The 26,331-nt window shown below is 38.4% G+C and overlaps 1 protein-coding gene across 1 annotated transcript in view; it reads right to left on the bottom strand.

The window, feature by feature from the left end:
- The window catches only part of TNKS (tankyrase, TRF1-interacting ankyrin-related ADP-ribose polymerase), a 278,487-nt gene that overhangs the window by 219,490 nt on the left and 32,666 nt on the right, over window positions 1-26,331 (bottom strand). The window contains exon 2 of the mRNA XM_006834485.1: window positions 20,667-20,891. Coding sequence (XP_006834548.1) covers window positions 20,667-20,891 — 225 coding nt within the window. The remainder of the gene's footprint in view (window positions 1-20,666; window positions 20,892-26,331) is intronic.

Raw genomic sequence — 26,331 nt, 5'->3', positions numbered from 1 at the left:
AGCTCATCTGAAACCTGTCCACCATGGGTGACCCTGCTGGTTATTTAAAATACCAGTGGCATAGCCCTCAGAATCACAGCAATTCAAACCACCACAGCACGACAGACAGACGAGTGGTGGTTGCGTGGTTGCTTTTAAATAGGAATCTCCTTGTGCTAGGGTCCTTAAGTCCGACTCAAAGGCAGGATTTCCGTCCTCAGATGTCAATCAAGAGGCGGAAGCGCAGCAGGGGCGACTCGGTTGTAGTGAGATGCTTTGGGCTGCACTTGTGGGTCTCCGGCAATATACTTAGCCAAGCATAAAATGATTTGAAAATTTAATATGATGGTAAGTCAAAAGTATTTTAATATGATTCTAATTCATATATGCATGGGTTTATTCCAAACAAAATGTGTTTAAACACATCTCTTTGATAAGTGGATGACTGAAGAAAAGTTCCCTAAGTAAAACACTTGCCTTAGTGTTGTTGTTAAGTACCATGGAGTCGGTTCCAACACACAGTGACCCCCGCACAAGGTTTCCGAGGCTATAAATGTATACGGGAGCAGAAAGCCTCATCTTTCTCCTGCAGAACAGCTGGTAGTTTCGAACTGCCGACCTTGATGTTAGCAGCCCGATTCGTAACCACTATGCTACCAGAGCTCCTTAGTGTTGTTAGGGGACCTTCAAAAAACAGGTCGAATTCAAAGAATGGCTTCCAAGGCGATTTGCTGGGCCAATTAAATGCAAGGCGGAAAAGTCAGCTCAGAAAGTTATGGCGACTGTTTTTTGGGATTCCCAAGGGATAATTGTGATAGGTTTTCTGAAGGACACAGGTCAATCATGGGGGCTTATTAGGAAGAAGTTTTCAGAAAATTGAAAACTGCATTGGTGAGTAAAAGGCCAGGAAAATTGTGCTGAGGAATTTCTTTCCATCATGACAGTCTCCCTGCTCATTCTTCAGGGGTACCAAAGGGTAACCTAGGAGGATTTCACTGGCAAGTGTTACCCCATTCACTCTGCAGCCCTGATCTTGCTTCTTCAGATTTCTGTTTCTTTCTCAAAGAACTTTTAAATGGAACATGATTTGAGTCCCTAGAGAAAGAATGCTGTTTTGACGTGGTGTAAATCAAAAGAGTCCAGAATTATTTGGGGAAGGATTAGAGAGATGGGAATGACACCTTCAAAAATCTATAGACAAACAGATGGTATGTGAAAATACAGTAGCTTCACATTTTGATATTTTTGCTTATTATTAATGATTTCTATGATTCTGTAGCAATACTTTTTTACTTACCCTCATATAAACTGACTAGGAATCCTGGTGTGATGCCATAGGATACAGCACAGGACCACAAGGTTGGTGGTAGAAAGTCACCACTTGCTCCTTGGAAACCCTATACAGGTTTGCTCTGAGTTAGAAATGACTCGACGGCAGCAACAACCATTTTAAATATTAAAATGATTTCTTAGTTATCTACTGCTACTATAACATTATTTTTACAACATTATCTACCGTTTTCCAAGTTAATTGGCACTGTAGGATAAGCACTGGACCACTAGGTTAGTTTGAACTGCAAGGTCAGTTTGAACTGCAAGGTTCAAACCCACCAGCCGCTTCTCAGAAATCCTATACAGGGTCGTTTTGGGTCAGAACTGACTCAACGGCACTTAACAACAAAGCAGTTTTAATTGGGATAGGTTGCTGAATGTTAATTTTAATCATTCATTGAATTTTGCTTAGAATGGAGTTTAAAAAACAGTAGGCAGCAATGCTGGAACAAGTGTTCTGTATGTAGATCCACAGATTGAGACATAGGCAGAATAGGTAAGGGAAGAAGAGTGAGATACATATATTTTTATATACCACAGATATAGGAGTTTGAAAGAGAAGACATTCTTTGATGGTTGTCAGGGGTGTGAGGGAAGGGAGAGTAGTTCACTAGTTATAGAGTTTTTGTTATTGTTAACTGCTGTGTCAGGTGACTGGGAGGGCAATATAAGAAAGGGAAGGGCAATATATAAAAAGAGGGAGGTTGGCAAAAGTATGATGAACACAGGTAAAGACACAAGGGCCAAAAGGGATAGAGGAAAATAGTGCGATGTCTGTACAATAATGTGAATCAAGATCAGCTCAAGGCTGGTCCTTTTGAGGTGGATATCAGACATACCTCCACTCTCTAATCTTGATATCAATTCTGACACTAGCTGTTCCTTCCACGGCACTCTCTACTTCCCTGGATTCAATAACTGTTTGCAACAGCCACATAGAAGTCACTAAGTGGTTTACTAAGTAATGGGGTACAACTCGGGATCAGGACCAGGATCAGAGGGCATGTAGACAGTTTTTCTTCAGTGCACAACTCTTTCACCTCCCCTGTACCTGTATAAGCTCCTCCAAGCCCCCTGAGGACAGGCTCCTCTTGGCCCTACCATTTGTCACCACTATCTTTACTACTGGGCCCCTTCAAAAGTTCTTTTAAGGAACTCTGGAAGCATAGTGGGTTACAAGTTAGGCTGCTAACTGCAAGGTCAGAAGTTAAAATTTACTGGCGGTTCCATTGGAGAAAGAGGAGGCCTTCTGCTCCCTTAAAGATTTACAGGCTTAGAAACCCTGTACAGGGTCACTATGAGTCAAAACCGACTAGACGGCACACCACCACCACCACCACAGCTCTTTCAGAAAGTTCCTTGCCTCTCTGCTGCTTCTTTCTGCTTCTATCCTTCTGCTTCTCTTCCTCTTTCTATCTCAAAAACCTGTGTGAGAATGGCTACTTATACATACAACTAACTCCTTATCAATTTTAAGATATACCTCTCTCCAGCAGGAGTCACAAATGGCCAGACATCCTCTTGGTAGGCCACAGATGCTTCATTTCCACAGAAGGCTACAGACACTTTATTTGCATATTCTACTGACCAACCTGCAAGATGCATAGTGCTGTGCACTAGATTACTTCATATGGCTCTTCTACCAATACTCCTTGTAACTTCTACCAAACAACTTTTTTCCTGAAAAGTCTGGGCAAGGAAAGGTAGAAGATGGTGATAGGATTATATGATTCAACTGTTGTGAAAGCTTGGAACCCTAACATGTATAAAATGAACCATCTCAGAAGCTGAGGGGCCATCTCACTACCATCAAAGAAGAAGAGCTAGGTCCTTTGGATTCTGAGATTCCTACACATGAAACCTCTTTAAACCAGGGACAGAAAGCTAGGAATACTAGAGGAGTGGCAGAGGAGCAGCAGCAACAGAGCAAAGAGCCAGAGAATGAGACACAGTGGCGGGCTTCCCAGTCCACGAAGTAGAGTTGAGTGGCTATAGGCAGCAGGCCTACATGCAGAGTAAGTTGTCTCTAAACACTTAAACAGGAGAGCAAGGTTTACTACCCAATGGAGCTAGAGTTGAATGCCTTCAGGCTGAGGCTTCTGGTGGAGCAGCGCACCCTGAGAGCATTTATCAGCAGGCCTAAAAGAGCGTTATACCATTGCCTGGGCAGTAAGAGGCCTGCTTGTGAACATGAATGACTAGGTAGAATTGTGCCCTGAGCATTTCTGATCCTAAATTGTAACCTGTTAACATCCCTAATAAGCTCAGTAACTGTGAGTATGGTATGAGTTCTGTGTGGCCACTGCAATGAATTCTGAAAGCCAGATGAAAAGCAGAGGGTGCTTGGAAGGGATGGTTGCTGGCATTTTTGCACATACCAACTATAGGGCAGGCTGCAGTCAAGGACCACACAAAAAGTATGAAATCAAACTATTTACAACTTACCCAGAAAATGTCAATCAACCTGGAAAAAAGTAACATATCCTCTGGGTCAGAAAAATAGGGCAAAAGTAATGGACTCCTCAGAGCTTGGTGGTGGTGGTTATATGCCACCATGTTGGTCCTGGCTCATTGCAACTCTATAAGGCTTCTGAAGCTATAAATCTTTACAGGAGCAGAAAGCTTCATCTGCCTCCCATGGTTCAGCTGGTAGATTTGAACTGCTGCCCTTTCGGTTAGCAGCCCAATGCCAACCCACTATGCTATCAGGGCTGAATTTCAGAAAGGAAAAATAATCTCTTGCGCTGTCTTTCCAAAGAACCAAGGCAAGGGTCACATGAAGGAACTCATTTCAAAGTAATCTCTAGGTCTTTTTGTGAGTGCTTTTTTCAAGTCCTGTACATTTAAATTCAATTCAATTTTGTTTCCTATATTAATGTCATCCATAAACCAAACCATTAGGGAAGAGGTGTTTTCCACAAGGAAAAATAATCCATGGTCACACACCACTAAGTTCTAAAAAGGTTTGTAGCTGCATCTACTACATTAAGATCATGACCTGGGCTAATAAATAAACTAATTATGAGGTGTTTGTGGATTACAAAACATTTACAAACTAAAGTATGCCTAAGCCCCATTAGAGTACTGCATTCTTACGCAAATAACGCAGATGTTATATATTTTTTTCAAACCTGGCAACCTCCTCCTCCTGCTTTTCAAAGCTACAAAGATCTCATCACCCAAGGCTGTTGTCAATACTAAATTTTTTAATAGCGCAGATCTGATGTTCACTATTTATGTTCCAGTCTTTTCTAATAGATGGGAAAAAAAGATTGACATCAAGGACTTTAATTTATTCAGATCCACAATCAATGCCCATGAAAGCAGCAGTCAAGAAATCAAATGACAAGTCTGCTGCACAGGACCCCTTTAAAATGTTACAAAGATATCATTTTGAAGATTAAAGTAAGCCTGACCCAAGCCATGGTATTTTCAACTGTCTGATATTCATGTCAAAAGCTGGACAATGAATAAAAATAAATCATGTGCCTTTGAATTATGGTGTTAACAAAGAACATTAGATATAACATGGATTGCCAGAAAATGCAAAACATATGACTTGGGCATATAGCTGGAAAGCTCCTTAGAAGTGAGGATGACAAGGATTTGTCCCACTTACCTTGGGCATGTTATCAAAAGAGTCATCCCTGGGGAAGGACATCATGCTTGGTAAAGTAAAGGGTCATCAAAAAAGAGGAAGACCTTCAACAAGATGGATAGACACAGCAGTAACAACAGGCTCAAACATACCAACTTTAAGATGTCGCAGATCAGACAGTGCTTTGTTCTGTTGTACAGAGTCGCTATGAATTAGAAACAATTTGATGGCACCTAAGAACAGCAATGTTTATGTTCCAATGTAAATATTAAATATCTTGCAGTGACACAAAGTTCATGAGCTCATTATGCAAAAATTCATAGATTCAATAGTAAAACAAACAAGAAAATGTATTACTTATTTGCCTTACTAAATAACTGTTAATTTTGCCAATAATTTGTAGATACTTCAGAAACAACTGATGGCTCCCTAGACCACATAAGCCAATAAGCACCACAGTCATTAAACATACTTTTTGAGTACAGCAGACTGTCAGCTGGTAGAGATTAGGAGCTAAAAACGTAACCTCATCTCCCACCTTACATAGGAAACAAAAGGCTCTCGAATATACTGAACCAATGAAGGTATAATGGAATTCTTGATTGGGTAAAAAAAATTCCTGTGCCTCCAAATCACATAATATCAGTAAAGATGTGTTCCTCTGAAATACTTAACAGTTGAAGTCAGACATTAGTAGTTTTCAATGGGGCAAGATAAAGATTTGATCATTTCAAAAAGAAATATTATTAGCATAGTATCAAAATCCAAGTCAACAAAAACAATCAAAACACATAAAAATTCATTTTTAATATAAAAGTCCTTAAGATAATACAGAAAACCTTCTACCAGGAAAACAAAGCAGTTTCAGTACAAATTTCACTGCAGTTATGATTATAAAGGCCTCATTCAATTCTGCCCATGTGAAAAAAATATGCCCCCAACAGAATATTTATAATACAGCTTTATAGTACAGTTTGATTTTATACTCCAATGTTTACAAAGGAACCTAGTTACGTTTTTATTATGTGATGAATTTTGGTATTTTTATGGTAGGAAATGGGTTTTCTGGAACAAAATCCCAATATGTAACTATTTCATTTCTTGGAGTCATGGTGTGGCAATGTGGGATAATGCGCTAGACAGCAAGATACGTTTGAACAACTGAGTAACTTAAAGGGAAACATGAGCTCAGTGGACGTGAGCCAGGATCATTTGGTTGGCCATCTGATCAACCATTAAGCATCTAATTATTTCCTACCAGAGTTAACATTTCAAAGTTATAGGCTTCATTCTTACAAAGTAATTGTTCTTTGCTGTTGTTATGTGCCACTAAGATCTGACTCACAGCAAACCTGCATAAGGTTTCTGAGGAGGAACTGGTAGGTCTGAACCACCAACCTTGCAGTTAGCAGTCCAATGCTTATCCTATAGCACCAAACGTACTCTTATTAAATTTCCCTTTCACATGAGACATTAAATCAAAATATACAAAGTATATAAAGATGTTGACACACACTAACTGGAAAAATCCCTATACTAATTGCATTTGCCAAGCATTTTACACTCTGTGATAATCATGTATCTCCTTGTTGTTAAGTGCTGTCGAGTCAGTTCTGACCCATAGCAACCCTGTATAGGGTTTCTGAGGAGCAGACCTTGCAATCCAGCTCATTAACCCACAGCACCACACCAGGACTCACGATGTCATCTTTTCCCCACCACAATAACGTATTTCTTCTCATCCTAATCAGCTTCTTCTTTCTGGTCTAACTTGACATGAAGTAGTGATACTTAACTATCATCTTTTCTTTGTTTTCATTAAAATATAGCCCAAATGAAGGCCTGGTGTGACGCTATGGGTTAATGCGCTGGACTGCAAATTAGGTTTGGACCTCAAAGTTGACGGTTCAAGCTCACCAGCCACTTCTCAGAAACTCAGTACAGGGTCACTATGTCAAATCAGAACTGATTCGACAGCACTTAACAGCAACAATACAGACCAAACAGCTTATTTAACTTTTAATGTACTCATAGTAAAGCTTTATTTGTTTCAAAAATAGATTCAACAGAAGTACATATCAAAAACTTCATGGAAAGTAGAATGGAAAAATAATGGAATTTTTTCACAAACTTTTTGTATCCCTCTTATATACTTTAAGCAGCTCTGGTAGCATAGTGGTTATGAATTGGGCTGCATACCTCATGGACAACAGTTCAAAACCACCAGCTGTTCCGCGGGAGAAAGATGAGGCTTTCTGCTCCTGTAAAGATTTACAGTCTCAGAAACCCTGTACAGGGTCGCTATGGGTTGGAACTGACTCCTCGGCATATAACCACAACCTATATACTTTGAATCTGCCTAAGGTAATAGTTTCTCTGCTATTCATAAGGTTTTCAGTGACTAAATATTCGGGAAGTAGTTTGTCACTCCTTCTTCCTAGACTGTCTTCGTCTGGAAGCTCACCTGAAATCTGTCTACCATGGGTGTCCGGGCTGGTATTTAAAAAACCGGTGGCATAGCTTTCTAAATCACAGCTACTCACAAGCCACCACAGTATGACAAATTGACAGACGAATGGTGACCAGTCGCTGGAGAAGGGTATCATGTTTGGTAAGGTGGAGGGTCAGAGGAAAAGAAGAAGACCCTCCCAGCAAGATGGATTGGCCAAGTGGCAGCACTGATGGACTCAAGCATGGCAAAACGAGTGAGGTTGACCCAGTATCAGGCAGTGTTTTGTTCTGTGGTGCTATGAGTCGGAACCAACTCAATGGCACCTAACAACAATAACAACAACAAGGTAGTAGTAATCTTCTTGTTTTTAAGTGTCATTGAGTCAGTTCCAACTTATAGCAACCTGTGTAGGGTTTATGAGGAGCAGCTGGCAGGTTTGAACTGCTGACCTTACAGCTAGTGGTCCAGTGCTTTCCCTATAATATACCAGTAATCCAGAGCAAGATAAGAATGAGGATTTTAGGGCCTTTGTTAGTCTTCCATTCAAACTCAAGAACTTAATCTTATGTCTCACAGTAAACACAGAAAAATTTCCCATTTTTAAATACAAGAAACAATTCGATTGTCAGATTCCATATTACTTTACAACTTGTGTTATGTAGTACCCAATGAACAAAGATTAAAAATAAAACTTTAAGGTTAAACAACCTTATATAAAATCTTGTTCTGAAGCTTGTGTCAATCATATAATTACTTCTAGTGAAACAATAATTTAAGTACAAACACAAGTCTACCACATATTTATTAATTTATTCCCTTTACTATAACAATTTTTAAAATACAAGTAATATTCTTCTCTAGTATCATAAATTGCTACTTATTCTAAATGGGTGATACTTTAAGCATTACCAAAGAATTAATTTTAAGTTTATAAAGAACCATTCTACCTCTCTTTTCAGCAGATGCTAAATCAAAATGAATTTTGGAAAAATGATGTTAGATGTTCTATAACATACAGGCAGGCCTGGGTAACAAACAACATGTATTCCTGTGTTTTTGAGGATTTGTAGGTCAAGCAGACAAATCAACAAAATGGGAACAACAAATGCTCACAAGGTTCTAGGGAGACTGGAACTCTAGTACACTACTAATGGAGAAGCCTTGGTGGCACAGTGGTTAAAGTTTCTCCAAAAAGACTTGCAACCTTGGAAACTCTGTGGAGCAAGTCTACTCTGTCCTATAGGAACAGAATCAACTTGACAGCAGTGGGAATGTAAAATGGTATTGTTGTTGTTATGTGCTGTGGACTCGGTTACGACTCATAGCGACCTTATACAGGGTTTCCGAGGCTGGAAATCTTTATGGGAACAGAAAGCCTCATCTTTCTCCCGTGGAAGAGCTGGTAGTTTCGAACTGCTGACCCTGAGAATAGCAGCCCGATTCGTAACCACTACGCTACCAGAGTTCCTGTAAAATGGTATAACCACTGTGAAAAATGGTATGGTGAAAGCCATTAAGGCAAGTAATCAAGTCCCTTCAGGACAAACCCACCTCTAAGACTGAAACTCAAAGAAACATATGAGCAGGCATGTGAGCCTGCTGACGACCACATTAGTCTACTGGTGAGTGGAAGTGGAGGGAAGGCAGCAATGAAGAAATGGGCTGAGTTCAACCACATTCCATAGATTCCTGTTGAACTGGAGATGAGAGAAAGAAGAGGAAGGGCTGGTTGGTACAAAGTGTGGTGAGACCTGGGAACACCTGGGCCCATGGACAAGGACATAGCCACAGAGGGCTAGATCTGAGAGTGAAGCATCCAGCTGATATGAGGTGAGGCGAGATGAACAAGGATACCCAAATTTGCAGACAGTACCCATTTGACCTAGCCTTGATGGCTTGATGATCAGAACTTGACTAGAGGAAGATTAAAAAAAAAAAAAAATTGATAAAGGAAACGAGGGTAAATTGCAACATTTTGATGAACTTGACCTATACTCATGGAAGTAGTAACTCAAAATACCAACTGAAAGGGAAGGAGTCTTCATATCAAGTATCAATCCTATCCCCTCTGTATACAGATTAGATAGGGACCAGCAACTTAGACATTGGCTACCTAAAACGAGGGTGCAATAAAGGCTCAAAGTGACTGGTTTACAAGGTTTCAAGAGGGAGTTTAGTTTAAGAGCGTGTGGGAGAAGATAGAGTCCCCACTGAATAGTTTTCATCTTGTCTGGTGAAGAGATGGGGATAAGATTCTTACGATTCAATTGTTGTTGTTATGTGCCGTGGAGTCGGTTCCAACTTATAGTGACCCTGTACAGGGTTTTCCAAGGCTGTAAATCTTTACGGGAGCAGAAAGCCTCATCCTTCTCCCGCGGAACAGCTGGTAGTTTCGAACTGCTGATCTTGTGGTTTGCAGCCCAATTCGTAACCACTATGCTCTGGTAGCGTAGTGGTTACGAATCGGGCTGCGAACCTTAAGGTCAGCGGTTCTAAACTACCAGCCGCTCCGCGGGAGAAAGATGAGGCTTTCTACTCCCGTAAAGATTTACACCCTTGGAAACCCTGTACAGGGTCGCTATGGGTCGGAACCGACTTGACGGCACTTAACAACAACAACAATGCTATCAGAGCTCTTAGTGAGTAAAATTATAATGACTCATTGCGACTGTAAAGCTAGAAGTTTTAAAGCTAGAATTGTAAAGCTAGAAGTTTTGTTAACAAAAATGCGAGAGTACTTAATCCTACAGTCCAGAAACAGATGACCCTGGGAATATCAAGGGAGAAGAGCACAAGCGGAATGCAGGACCTTATCTAGAGAAACAGCTACGCCAAAGATAGAGGCAGAGATGGGGACATGGAGAGACAGAGCAGCTGAGGACTCTAGATTCATGGGAAAATAGGGACTAAGAGCTGGCAGCCAGGAGGCAGACCTGTAGAATGTGCTGCTTAGTGGTAAAAGTTATTATATTTGCCTGAGTGTTTTAGAAAAAAAAAGAGCTAAAAGAAACAGAGAAATACTGTTAAAATGATGGTACATGTAGGGAATTATAATCATTGTAAAGAAACAAAGTATATGATTTGTTGAGTGTAAAACTGATGATCTGCCCTGTAAACTTCCATTCAATTCACAATAAAAACTTAAAAAGGTATGGTGATTATTTTAAAAACTAGAAATAAATATACACATAGTCCAACAATCCCACTCAATATACATCCTACAGAAATCAAAGTTGTGACACAAATAAACATATTCACACCTATAATCCTTTAAGCATTATTTAAAAAACAGAAAGATAAAAACAAACTAAGTGTCCCTCAATGGATGAATGGATAAACAAATTAGGATGCACATGTATGTACAGTAGAATCCTATATTATGATGAAGAATAATAATGAATCCATTAAATATCTCACAATATGGATGAATCTGAAGAATATTATGATGAATGAATGAGTTAATCACTAAAGGACAACTATCATATGAGATCACTATTATAAAAATTCAAGAACAAATAAAAGACACGCTTCAATGGTTACCAGGGAAGGAAGGGCTAGGGAGGGAGACTCACTAACTAAATAGTAGACATATGCTAACTCTACTGAAAAGAAAGGCAATATACGATATGGAGGAAATCTGCACAGTGTGGCCAAGGCAAAAAAAAAGATACTGAAAGGTACACAAGGGCAACTATGGCAAATACTATAACATACACAATCCTGCAACAACAGTAATAAATAATTTGCGAGTAGATACTTAAGTTGATATGTATCCTAACTAGGTGTGGGAAATCATATGAGACTACACTCACTGGCATGCATACGTATGGTTGTAGATTTTTCCACATACTTATGTGTATGTGATACATACAGTATACATGGATTCCTGGTATGGCGCTACAGGTTAATGCACTGGACTACAAGGTCAGTTAGAAGCAAAAGATCAGTGGTTCAAGCTCACCAGCTGCTCCTCAGAAACCCTATACAGGGTCACTATGAGTCGGAATTGACTCGTTGGCACTTAACAACAACAATAACAACTAGAATACATAGCATACATAATACGTCACACCCACTAGCATACATAAGTATGTTGTGGATTTTTCTACATACACATTTGTATGTGTTGCATGTATATTTATGTACATAATATGGCACATAGGGAGCATAATGATGGAAGCTTCTTGGATATAACCAAACTCCTCACAGGGCTGAGCTACTGGGCTTTAAGTCTTGGGGAACATCTACATAAATTAGCATAACATAGTACATAAAGACAATGTTTCACATTCTCATTCAGTCAGAAGTTATCTGAGGTTTTAAAGGCTTAGGAGGAGCCATGGAATACTTGATCTCTTCCTAATTCCCTGGAATAAAGGAGGTGAAGAAAACCAAAAGACTCAAGGACATGAACCACAGCTTCCACAAACTTGAGACCATAAGAATTAGATGTTGCTGTTGTTTGTAGGTGCAGTCAAGTTGGTTCCTACTCTAAGTAACCCTATGCAAAACTGAATGAAACACTGTCTGATTCTGCATCATCTTCACAATTGTTATGCTTGACACCACTGCTGATGCCACTGTGCCATTCCATCTCGTTGAGAGTCTTCCTCTTTTTCGCTGACCCTCCACTTTATAAAGCATTAAGTGCTTCTCTAGGAAACTAGTCCCTCCTAAAAACATGTTCCAAGTATGAGAAAGAAAGTTTTGCCATCCTGGCTACTAAGTAGCATTCTGGCTGTACTTCCAACTCAGATTTGTTTGAGCTTCTTGCAGTCCATGGTACTTTCAATATTATTCTCTAACACCATAACTCAAATGTCATCAATTCTTCTATGATCTTCCTTATTCATTGTCTAACTTTCACATGAATAGGAGGCAACTGAAAATACATGGCTTGGATCAGGCCCACTTTAATCCTCAAACTGTAATCTTTGCTCTTGAACACTTGGATCTAAGCAAAACTGATTCTTTGACAATTTCAATCTTTTCTCCATTTATTATAATGCTATTTATTGGTCCAGTTGTGAGGATTTTTGTTTTCATTACATTAAGGTGCAATCTATACCAAAAACTGGAGTCTCTGATCTTCATCAATAAGTATTTTAAGCAATCTTCTTCATATAATCCAAGGTTGTATCATCTGCCTATGGCAAGTTATTAATAAGTGTTCCTTAAATCCTAATGTGGGTTAATGCACTAGACTACAAAGTCAGTTTGATCTGCAAGGTCGTAGGTTCAAGCTCACCAGCTGCTCCTCAGAAACCCTATTAAGGGTCATTATGGGTCAGAACTAACTCGACAGTACTTAACAATAAATCATAGCAAGTGCTTCTTCATATAATCCAGTTTCTCGGGTAATTTGCTCAGCATACAGATTGAGTAAGTATGGTGAAAGGATACAACCCAGGCACAACTTTCCTGATTTTAAACCATTCAGAATCCCCTTGTTCTGTTCCAATGACTTCTTCTTGGTCTATGTACAGGTGCATCATGAATACAATTAACTGTTCTGGAATACTCATTTTTCACAATATTATCTATAGCTTATGATTCCCAGAGTTAAAAATCTTTGCATAGTCAATAACTAAATATCTTCTTGGTATCCTCTTTGTTCAGTCAAGATCTCGCTGATGTCTTTATCTTGCTGGAATTTCTGGCAGTCATTTTTTAATTGTCTACAGCAAAATATTACTTGTATATGATATTAATGATATTGCTCAATGATTCCCACATTCCATTGGGTCACCTCTCTTTGGAATGGGCACAAATACGGATCTCTTCCAATCGGTTGGACAAGTCACTGTCTTCCAAATATCTTGGCATAGATGAGTGAGTGCTTCCAGTGCTTCATTAGTTTGTTGAAAGATTTCAATTTGTATTCCATCAATTCTTGGATCCTTGTTTTCGCCAATACCTTCAGTGCAGCTTGGATTTCTACCTTCAATACGTGCTTAAGATAGTGTCTGATTATCACTACTGAAGAGTCCTGATGTAGCACTGTAGGAATAAGTACTGGATCTCACAGTCATTTGAAATACAAGGTCGGTGGTTCAAACATGCCAGCAGCTCCTCGGGAACCCTATACAGGGTCACTAAGACTCAGAACCTACTTCATGGCACTAGAAACAACAACATCACTACTGACCATTCTGACCAGGGACAGAACAGAATGTCCTGGTTTGAATGGCACAAAAGTATGCAACAAAATTCAAATTCATAAAAAAGACCAAACTTACTGGTGTTAGAGAGATAGGAGGACCTCTGACACTACTGTCCTCAAATGTAGGGCAGGCTACTTCTCAACCAAGTACAACACTGGTCTATAAAGTAACAACACCTGTGAGGATGTGCTCCTTAGAACAAACAGCTATGTAAGAGCCAAAGGGCAACATTACCCAAAAACAAAGATGAGAAGGCAGGGAGGGACAGGAAAAACAGACCAATGGAAACAAGGAGCTCAATGTGAAAACAAGAGAATATGTTGCAGAGATTACAACCAATGTCAGGAAACTATTCGTGTAGGAATTACTGAATTATTAGAAAACCAAACTGCTGTGTAAACTTCCACCAGAAGCACAGTTTTTTAAAAAAAGATCACACACACACAAAAGAACTTGTAAGTTGGTCAGACCACAGGCATGCAGAGAACTGGTTCCAAGCAGGGGTTAGTTCAATCATTTCAACGTGAGGGCACATTTAGGCCAGTGGTTCAAGACGCACCAGCTGCTCCTCAGAAACCCTATAAAGGGTTGCTATGGGTCAGAACCAACTGGACGGCACTTAACAACAATAACAAAAAAGCAGGGCTTCAAACATGGTGGAACCCTACTCAAAAATGGCAGCTGGCCACATTGCTTTGAATGTCTGTGGCAACCCACAGTTCTGCCAAATATCCAAACTCATACATCAGGCTCCTCTTCAAAATCTCCCATTCCAGGGCTTCTACATGAAAACCTGTTAATTCCTGTTACGATGACAAATCATCCACACTGTAAAAATTCCAGTCTGTTCCTATTTCACTTCATTGGCCAGAACCAGTTTGAACTCTATTTAAGGGCAAGGAGTTATCCATAAATCGGATGTTTATACTTGTTTTTCATTAACACAAACTCAGAAGTTTAGAAGAACACCACTACAAGTTTATTTATTTTACAGTTCTGAAGATCAGAAGTCTGGCACAGGTTTCACTGAGCTAAAATCAAAGGTCAACAGAACTGCTTTCCTTATAGGTAACTGTAAGGGAAGATCCATTTCCTTTCCTTTTCTAGCTTCTACAGGATTCCTGCCTCCTCCTTGAAAATCATCAATGGCAGACTGAAAATCAGCAATGGCAGGCACTTAACAACAACAGGAATAAGATGTAGACATCTTTTGGGGTTGGGGAGGAAGGGCATTATTTCACCTATCAGACAATACATTGTCGTAGTTGTTGAGTACCGAGTGTATAGGGTTTCCAAGGAGCAGCTAGTGTGTTTGAACTGCCAACCTTGTGGTTTGCAGTCCAGTGCTAATCCTACAGCACCCCAATAGCATTACATATCACTTTTTTTAATCACAAAGTTAAAAAAAATACAACTATGACATTATTATTTATATGGTACCCTAGTACCTCATGTCCCAAGAAGACAGCAGCAAGCTAAAAATTAATATAATAGTTCATTGTTTCCATCTGATAAATGACGTAACTAAGAAACAGAGAGTTATCTGTCCCAAGTCAAAAGGCTAGCTAATAGGAAATTCATGAGTAGCCTCCTGGTCCCGTGACTATTATTTCATTGCTCTTAGCAGCAGACCATAATAGTCCTCAATTATTCTAGCTCCATGAACAGTCTTCCCTATTACTGATAACTCCATATGCCTGATAACTTCTTGGTTCATTTATCAGCCCACAATTTAAAAAAAAAAAAAAAAAACTCATTCAATTGGGCTATTTATCACCTAGTTTCATATATATGCACATTTTAATAAATTATATCACATCCTTACTTATCAACTTTCTCATTATCAGACATTTCATATTTACACAATTCTGTCCAACTACTCTGAATACTGACATATGTCCAGCAGTAACAAATGCCATGGTGGGAAGCAAGAATAATGCTGGCTGTGATGTTCACGGTTATAAGTCAACTTGGCTGGGCCACGAATCGCTGGTTTGGCAATTATGTAATGAGGTAATACGACAGTTATGTAATGATATAGTCATCCTTGATTTTTGCACACTGACCAGGTCTTTGGTACCTAACTATGTTGAAAAATGAAGAGTAGGTGTATATGTACTAAAACAGTCTCCTTTAGATCTTAGCTGGAATGATGTATTACATTTAAATGAACAAAATTAAGTTTGATCTAGTTAAATGATCACATACATGTCTCATTTACTTTCTATGGCAAAGTAGGAAAAAAAAATAGAAAACATGATTTTACAGCAGGGAAAGCTCCAATTGGGGGAAAAAACAAAAACCTGGAAGAAATCCTATTACATATTAAATAACTAAACTTCTGAAATAAGAAGGGAAAATGAGAATCACAGCTGTTTTGATTAAGTCATTCATTTAGATGTCCAATTCTTTTTTTAGTTAGCCTAATCTCTCCTAAGGGCTAAAGAAGAGGCTTCCCGCTCTGGCAAAGATTTTAAAAGCCTAAGAAACCCTATACAGGGTTACTATGATTCAGAACTGACTTGACCGCACTTAACCACAACAACAATCTCTCCCAAGAAGCCAATTTGCTTAAAACCTTTTGTGAAAATTCCATCAAGTCTATATTGTCTCTTGCACTTAGAGAAAACATATACATATCATTAACCTAATATTGTATAATAGGAAATCATTTCTAGTCATATTTTCATAATAAAAATAAGCAGTTGTAATTATTGATCTGTACATAATAATAATAATAATAAACAGCACTAAGCATCCCGCCTGTAACACTCTACTCAGGTAGGTTCAATAATTCACTGCAATGGCCACACAGAGACCCCCCTATTCAGAGATATGGGTTTACCAGGAGAGTTAACAGATTACAATGCAGATTCAGAAAACACTCAGGGTGCTGTTCTTACACAGTCTCTCCTTCTTTGCTGTGCCCACAGGCAGGCCTCTCTCTGACCCTCAATTCCCTGGGTTAGCTTCTGCCATTATCTGGCAATGTTACAAAGCTCTTGTAGAGTTGCTGATAAATGTCCAAAGCCACTCAGCTATAGCTCTAGTTCCCCTAATTAAGTACCTTGGGGCACCCCACTCTGCAAACAAGCCTCCTGTAAAGTCACTCAGCGTTACTTGCTCCATGGGCTGGGAGGCCCACCACTTTAATTTTATGATCTGGCTCTTGGTTCTGAGATTCTTCCAGTGTCATAGCTTTCTGTCACTGGCTAGAGGAGGTTCAATGTGCAGGAGCCTCAGGGTTCAAAGGACACACTTTTACTTCTGGTCGTTTTTTGATGGTAATGAGGTCCCAGTTCCTGCTTCTGATGTGGCTTGTTTTATAAAAATTAAAGTTCCAAGCATTCATAATTAACCCTGTCACTCACAAGTAAATCATATAATCCAACCAGCATCTTCTCCTACCTTCTCTTACAAAGACACATCAGGGAAAAATAGTTGTTTGGTGGGAATTACAAAGACTATGGGCAAAAGAGCTATATGAAGTAATTCACTACACACAGCATGATCATATAACTACACAGATTTTACACACACACACACACAAAAGATATTACAAGTAAAGGAGCTTTACTTGATGATAACATTTAATGTTTTCAACAACAGAAGTATAGTAGTTATCCCCATTTAAAGTTTTCCACGGTAAGCAACTCCATCAAGGACCCCAATCTCTTTGACACCAGCCACTATGACAAAATGCCATTAAGCCTAGAAATCCAAGGTTTATTTTTAAACCCAACTGTTTATATTTTAAGCAGAAGTTTCCATTTTGAGTCCGGAGTCCTGGTGTGGCACTGTATCATAAGCACTTGACTGTTAACCACAAGGTTGATGGTTAAAACCCACCAGTTGCTCCTCAGAAATCCTACAAAGGGTCACTATAAATCAGAACTGACTCGATGGCACTTAACAATAGCAAGAAAAACAACAAGTAACATATAGGACTTCTGGTGTGGCACTGTAAGAACAGCACTCGACTGATCAGCACTTCAAACTCACCAGGTGCTCCCTGGAAACTCTATACAAGATCACTAAGAATTGGAACCAACTCAAGAGCACTTAAAAAGTAAGATATAAAATAAGGATCCCCTTAGTCTCTAAAGTCAAATGAAGTCATGAAGATAAACACTGGACTTTGAATCATAAGGTTGGTGGTTGGAGCCCACCAGCTCCTCAGCAGGAGAAAGATGAAGCTTTCTGCTCCCACAAAGATGTACGGCCTTGAAACACTACACAGGGTCACTAGTAGTCGGAACCAAATCAATGGCACTTAACAACAACACAGAAGAAAAATAAAGCAATAATGGTATAAATTAACGCTTTTTCTACCATAATGTCATTTACTCTACTCAGCTTTTCTTACTCCCAAAAAGCTGAAGAAATGCTCTTTATCAAGGAAATTCACAGTTCAATCTTGTTCTTCTAGTAGTCTTTTGAAGGTATTTCACTATCTGCAAGTCTTCAATATTGTAAATAAAAAGTTCTTTGCTTGATTTTAGGCATCTAATTCATTCTGTTTAGAAAGCTTCAGCTTCTATGTACTTTAATGTCTTTTTTCATCAATCCAGCATAAAATTCTGTGAGCCTTTTCAATCTGAAGTCAGGATTTTCACTGTTTAGGGAATTTTTTTCCTATCATACAATTAATTATTGCCAATCTCTTCCATCAGTTCTTTCTATTTTTCCACTTTGGAACTCCTAGCACATGTAAGCATTTAAAATTAGGTTGACCTTCCTGGATTTATTTACCTTTTTCTTCATGATTTCCAAGCTTCAACTGTTTTGTTATACATGTAGGGATATTTCTCACATGTGATCTTCCAAGCTACTAATGTGGTCTTTCTTTAATTTTATTAAATTTTACTTTGAGAAACATATGAGGCTGTTTTGGCCCAAGGAAGTCTTTCCCATATTACACTTTAAGTTCCCTTGGTGGTAATGGAAGAGAAGTCTTTATTTCTTTCTTTTCAAATTTTATTATTCAAGTGTTTACCTGACCCCTTTAGCAGTTCTGGTTAAGTATTCTGATTGTTCTGCTCAATCATTCCCTCTTGGTTGAGATGTGTGTTAGTTTTATTTAGTTTTCTGTTTACATGTTCTATTTGGAATAAACCTGTGCATGAATGAACTGGAACCCTAGAAGTAATACTTCTTGACTTACTCTCATACATTTGAATTTTTTCATAAACATAACAGATGAAACTGAAATTGTTATCCTAGGAAGACAACAATTGTATAGATCAATCTTCATGAGTTAAATAAATATCCACCATCTAAATAGAGTATCAAGAAATAGATGACAGACTGGGCTTACTGGTCAAAAAGACACTGGAGGAACACAAAACTATAGCCCGCGGATACCCTTCAGGTTTGGAATAGAACTTACCCTCCTGGTCCAGTTTTCAATCAAGCAATGGTGGTTGTTATGTGCCGTGGAGTCGGTTCCGACTCATAGTGACCCTGTAAAGGGTTTCCAAGGCTGTAAATCTTTATGGGAGCAGAAAGCCTCATCTTTCTCCCGCAGAACCGCTGGTAGTTTTGAACTGTTGACCTTGCAGTTTGCAGCCCGATTTGTAATCACTACGCTACCAGAGCTCCAGATAGGTATATAGGGTGAAGACAACAGTACTAGTAAGGTATGCTCACCACAGTATGGTCAATCTTTCCAAGATCAAAAGAGCAGCATTTACCTAAGTACAATGTGCAGAAGTGTTGGGAAGGAGGATGGAATGTAAAGAAGAACCACAAGGAGGAAGTGGGGTAAGTGTTGTTACATGGAAGGATTGCAATCATTGAGATGAAAACAGAGTTAAATGTAATACTGATGAGCTGGCTCTGCAAACCTTCACTCAATTTACAATTAAAAAAGAAAAAGAAATAGATGACATACTGAGGAGAAACTATGCTTGTCCTCTAGAAGCTTACTTTTCTTAAAGTTCAAAATAAATGAGTTTACACAATAAGGCAAAATTTAAGATGTACAAGAGTATATGTAAAAAAAAAGAAAAAAAAATGCTGACTGAATATCATTTCATACAATACATATATTTGAAATGGCGAAAATGTTCAATTTTGTTTGAAATTTAAAAAAAGGCAGGTATTCAAGTACACTTAATTGTACTCATGCAAAACCTATACATAGACCAAGTAGTAGTTTTTCAAACAGAACAAGGGTTTAAAATCAGGAAAGGTGTGTGTCAGGGTAGTATCCTTTCACCATAATTATTCAATTGGTATGTTGAGCAAATAATCCAAGAAGCTGGATTATATGAAGAAGAACATGGCACCAGGATTGGAGGAAGACTCATTAACAACCTGTGGTATACAGCTGACAAAACCTTGCTTGGTGGAAGCAAGGAAGATTTTAAATAACTATTGATGAAGATCAAAGATTTCAATATGGATTGCACCTCAACGTAAAGAAAACTAAAATCCTCACAACTGGTCCAATAAACACCATTATGATAAATGGCAAAAAGACTGACATTATCAAAGATTTCTTTTTGCTAGGATCCACACTCAATGCTCATGAAAGAAGCAGTTAAGAAACCAAATGACGTATTGCATTAAGCAAATCTTCTGCAAAAGACCTCTTTGAAAGTGTTAAAGAGAAAAGGTGTCTTTGAGGGTTATTTTATATCACCTCATATGCATATGAAAGCTGGACAATGAATAAGGAAGATAGGAGAAGAATCAATGCATGTGAATTATGGTGTTAGAGAAGAATACTGACAGTATCATAGACTACCAAAAGAACTAAGAGACCTAGCATACAAGTAGTACAGTCAGAATGTTCCTTAAGTGTATGGCAAGATGTGGTCTCTTATATTTAGGACATGCTTGGTAAAGTGGAGGTTCAGCAAAAAATAGGAAGAACCCCAACAAAAGAGGATTGCCAGAGTAGCAACAATAGGCTAAAACACAACAATTGTAAGGATGGTGCAAGACCGGGCTGTGATTTGTTCTGTTGTACATAGGGTCACTATGAGTCAGAAAGGACTTGAATGGCCCCTAACAAAAACAATCTATTCTAAGGAAACACTATTTCTGTCACAGCAAAAAACAGAAATGAATTGTGAACATTTAATAAAATTATTCAACTGTCAGAAGACATTGGATATTATCAAATAGTACTCACCAATACATACATCGATTTTCCCTTTAATGGCAGCTTCATGCAGAGGGGTATAGTTCCAGTTATCCCTGGCATTTGGATCAGCTCCTTGGCACAGTAACAGACTTACAACTTCAGCATGGCCAAAAGAGCAGGCATTATGAAGCGGTATGAGACCCCCATCATCACGAGCATGGACATTAGCTCCCATCTGCAGTAAGTGTTCTACAACATCCTTTCTTCCAAAACCTACAAGGAAAAGGAAAGAAGAAAAATGCCATATACAGTAAATCCATTTTTTAATACAGAGTCATTAGACTCTCTTTAACAAACATGAATAACTCAAGTACTGTAGCATGTGTACTATAGCAAAAAGAGTGTTTGTTTGTTTGTTTGTTTTAAAAAGCAGGCTACTATTCAAACTGATTTTCTCAACTCACAAAATACAAAAGTAGGAATGCTCTTAGTCTTTGGACAGTTTATTTAAAATAAACAGTAGAACCTCAATAAAATATTTACTGAATAAATGAATATTCGTACTACTTATTGGCTTCATGGTAGGAGGACCTAGATAATAAGAATATGCTTTTAATTATGTATTTTAAATGTACAATAAGAAATAGAGTTAATGTTTTTTCTGACTACAAAAATATGAGAATACTTGAAAATATTTAAACAAAGCATCAAGTTTCAAAAAGGAAAATCATCTGTAATGATACCACTGAGAGATAACCATCATGAAAATTTTGATAATTAAAAGTTTGCAGATTTCTTTCTTTGCAAATCTGTGTGTATATTTGCATGTGTGTGATTTAATGATGTTTTTTAATCTGAATTTTCTCTTTTCAAATATCATAAAACTCTTTTTATGTAAAACTTCATTTTTAATGGATCTTTAACATCCTATTACATGGGTGTATCATTATTTGTGAGTCCTGGTGTGGCACTGTAAAATAAGTACTGGACTTCTAATTCCAAGATCAGTAGTTGAAACCCACCAGTTGTTCCTCAGAAATCCTATACAGGGTCACTATGAGTTGTAACCAACTCAATAGCACTTAACAACAATAGCATGAATATTTTTAGCTGGATACTTTCACTGTTAAAAAAAGGTGATTTTTACCATTACAAAAAAAATTATCATAAATTTCTTTGTACATGCGTCTTTGGACATTAGCTGGATTCTCAAGAAATTTGAGATAAATTCCCCACAGTACAAGTGCTCAGTTAAGAGATAAAGATATTTAAAATGTTCATGCTACCAAATTGTCCTCTAATTCAATCTATTTTGTTCCCAATAAAAATCCTTGAGAACACGCATTTCTCCATCCTCTGGACCATATCATTACTTATTAGTCTTACAAGCAAGGAAGCCAAAATTGCATTTATATTTTTGTAACAATTTCTATTTCTTGGTTCAGATATTTACTTTCTTCCTTTCTAAAAAATTAAATAAATACAACTGAAAATCCTTCTCAATCCTAGTGCCTTCCTTTCTTTCCTAGTGATGCCTTATAGCTATATAAAGTTAATTCTTATGTTCATGATTCCCATGTACATTATACATTCATGTTTTCAAACACATGTATCTATTGTTGTTGTTGTGTGCCGTGGAGTCGGTTCCAACTCATAGCAACCCTATACAGTGTTTCTGAGGCTGTAAATCTTTACGGGAGCAGAACACCTCTTCTTTCTCCCACGGAGCAGTTGGTAGTTTCGAACTGCTGACCTTAAGGTTCACAGCCGGATTCGTAACCACTACGCTACCAGCTGTTCTGACGGAGAAAGAAGAGGCTTTCTGCTCCCATAAAGATTTACAGCCTTGGAAACCCTGTACAGGGTCGCTATGAGTTGGAACCGACTCCACCGCACATAGCCACCATCATGTATCTATAGAGTTATTAAAAATTGCACATTTACATGTTTCACGTTATTTGTTTATATATTGTTCTGGTTGGGTGATGTCAAGTTGATTCGGACTCATAGTGACCCCACAGGACTTTCCTAGGCTGAGTCCTGGTGTGGCGTTGTTGATTAATGCCCTGGACTGCAAAGTCAGTTTGAGCTGTAAGATCGGCAGTTCAAGCTCACCAGCTGCTCCTTGGAAACTACACAGGGTCGCTATGGGTCAGAACCAACTTGATGGCACTTAACAACAGCAATCTCTAGGGAAGCAATCACCAGGTCTCTTATCCTGCAGAGCGGGCTGTGGGTTCGAATTGCCAAATGTCTTATTACCACCAAGGTTCCTTATATATTTCATATTATTAGAATATATTATAAATATTCATATTATTACTGCCAATATCATATTACTGATGTGTTGATAACTGTCTTCTTGATCAATAGAAACTCAATTCTGTTCATAAACTGAGCAAAACTAAGGAACTCTGCTGTGGTGCTGTGGGTTAATGTACCAGACTACAAAGCCATTTGAAGTACAAGCTCAGTGGTTCAAGCTCACTAGCAGATCCTTGGAAACCCTATACAGGATTGCTATGGGTCGGAACCAACTCGAAGACACTTAACAACAACAACAACAAGGAACTCTGGTGATACAGTGGCTAAAACACTCAGCTGCTAACTGAAAGGTTAGCAGCTTGAACCCACTAGTTGCTCCACGGGAGAAAGATGCAGTAGTCTGCTTCCATAAAGAATCATAGTCTTGGAAATTCTCTAGGGCATTTCTCTGTCCTACAGGGTAGCTATAAGTCAGAATCAACTCTACAACAGTGGGTTTGTTTTATTTATTTTTCTTTCAAGAGAAGGCAATCCAAATTAGCATTACTTTAAGCCATCCAGTAATGTTATTCCTCTCTACCAGTGACTGGCAATCAAACAAAAGAAAAAATTTGGAAACTTCAAGAAAAAAAATTTTCCCCTTGTACAGGAGAGGTATGTGAGAATAAAGTCCCTTTCCTTTTTCTCCCTTCCATTCTATTTTTAGACATTTATCATAATAGAAATTCAGTCAAAGTATCCTGAAAATACTAGCATAGAACTTTTACTGTGCCATAGAGCACTGAAACTCAAACTTTCCACTAGTCTTCATGTGAAGCAAGAAATAAATGTTCTTAGACTTTAAGTCCCAAGTAGCTATAGGGTCATTATGAGTCAGAACTGACTCAACAGCAAGAGGTTTATTTGGAGCTAAGTTAGGAAATACAAAACATACACATGTACTGAACATTCAAATTTCACCTCTTCTCAGAGATGGACTGACACATGACAGCAACAATGAGCTCAAACATAACAATTCTAAGGATGGTTAGGACAAAATAGTGTTTCATTCTGTTAGGCAGAAGGTCTAATATGAGCTGAAACAGACTCAATGGCACCTAACAACAAACATTATTTTATAACTATGGCCCCAATGACTGCAGTCACATAATGCCTTTCCACATTTCTATATAAAGACTCACCTCCCCCACAGAATGCTGCAGCACTTAGTTTCACTTTGTGGGCTCCATGTCTGTCTGGTATGAGCTGTATCTATTCCTGAATAAACATCTTTGGTTTACTCCTCATTTCCAACTCATAGCGCCCTGTATAGGGTTTCTGAGGAGCGGCTGGTAAACTTCAACCACTGACTTTCTGTTCAAATCAACTTCGCTGTCGAGTGTTTATTCTATAGCACCACATCAGGACTCCTTACTCCCAATAGAGTGCTGAAATTTTCTATACCACCACCAGAAATTCTGGGTGAGCAGATATACACAAACACGGTCTGGTCTGAGTGGCTCCACCCAGGCCGGAAATCTAAAGCATCAGTGGTAAACCACCTGATTCTGATGCAGGACAGAGCAGGCATAAGAACAGCTGCCACAACACATGTCTGAAGGGTAAAATAGGAGCAGATAAAGAAGGAAAAAAGTTGGAAAGAAAGAAAGAAATGTTATATCAGACAAGTTTTCTCACAAATATTAATTTTTTGGTCCAGATATTTGAAAGGAAGCCTCAGACTTAAATATATACATTTGTCTTGAAGAATGCGGAGGGTCAGGATAAAAGAGGAAGACGTTCAAGTACTGACACAGTCGCTACAACAATGAGCTCAAATACAGCACCGATTGTGAGGATGGCACAGGATTTGGCTGTTTTGTTCTGCTATTGAGTCCGAACTAATTCCACAACAATGTTTTTTTTTTTTTTTTTTTAGTATTTCTTTTTTTTTTCTTAAATATTTCATTGTGAATTATGTGATAGTTTACATGGGAGAACACATTAGTTTTACATTCTTTCTATCTTACATCATCTCATTACCATGGTTATAATCCCCTCCATGCAATCCTTCCCCCGTACCCCCCAGGTCTTCAACACACAGTCGCTCTCCCTCTCTGCACAACAATGATTTTTAATAATGGACATTATTGAGCAATGCTCATAAATTCTGCTCCTAGTACATGTTTTTCTTTGAGTGGTAACACTCTTACCTCACCTCACTATGGACAAAACCACAGCATGCACTCGAGGGCACTTAACAACAACAGCAATAGTATTTTCTCCATGGGATGCTACGCCCTGTGTACAATCTCCTTACTGAACACTAAGCTCACTAATCTGCAGCTCCCATATGTTTTTTTTACCCACTGAAGATTAAAAGACCCAGTTATACTCAATGTAACAGTTTTAAAAAGTTGGGATGATCTAGGAAAAACAGCTTATGACATGTCCATTTTCTTGATGTTTCTGAAAAGTTAGAAATTATAAAAAATAATAATAATAAAAAACACTTGGCAAAAGATGGTACGGTAACTTGTTCATTATTATCTTTTTTAAACATCAGGAAAAAACTAAAATCCAAAATACAATTATCTACGAGATTGAGTCAAAAATTATCCACACTCCGACTACAGAATTTATTATAATCAATTTTTAGAAAAGACAGATTTATTTTTCGACATAATCTCCTTGCTTTTCAATACACTTCGTTCACCTATCAACAAGCTTTCAGATTACCTTGTTAAAAAATGTTTTAGGCTGAGCTAAAAGCCACGAATGCTCCACTGTCTCCACTTCTTTATCAGAGATGAATCTTTGTCCTCCAAGGGCTTCTCTCAGGGCATGAAAATGAGATGGAGCAAGATCAGGACTATCAAGAGAATGCTTTAACACCTCGAAGTGAAGTTTTTGAAGAGTGTGAACAGTGTGGGCACAGTTGTGTGGATGCTCACTGTCATGCAAGATAGTAAAACCCTTAGATAACAGTATTCTGTGTTTAAATCCAAAGTTTATGCTTCAGCTCTTCAGTGAGCATCTTACTATATAAGCACTGTTAATTGCTGAACCCTTTTCCTGATAGCATTCCAATACTGGCCCTTGAGAATCCCAGAAAACTGTAAGCAGCTGGTAGGTCTGAACTGCTAATCCTGTGGTTCACAGTCCAGTGGTGATCCTACAGTGCCACAGCAAGAGTTTATAGTTTTTGAAATAACTTTTGTTTCATGGCCAAAAGATTCATTAACCAATTTAACACTAATGGTTCCAGACATTTGTTAGTTTCTCTAATGATCCATTAAACATTGTTGTTGTTATTGTCAGGTGCAATTGAGTCAGAACCAACTCATAGTGACCCCATGAACAGCAGAACGAAACAATGTCCGATCCTGGGCAACTCTTGACGCCATCAATGATGCCACCTGGCTGATCCATCTCGTTGGGGGTCTTCCTCTTTTTCTCTAACCCTCCA

The sequence above is a fragment of the Chrysochloris asiatica genome, unplaced genomic scaffold (assembly GCF_000296735.1).
Source record: "Chrysochloris asiatica unplaced genomic scaffold, ChrAsi1.0 scaffold00011, whole genome shotgun sequence".
Lineage (NCBI taxonomy): Eukaryota > Metazoa > Chordata > Mammalia > Afrosoricida > Chrysochloridae > Chrysochloris > Chrysochloris asiatica.
Note: the sequence above shows the minus strand (reverse complement) of the source record. Positions and strands in the feature narration are given on the sequence as shown.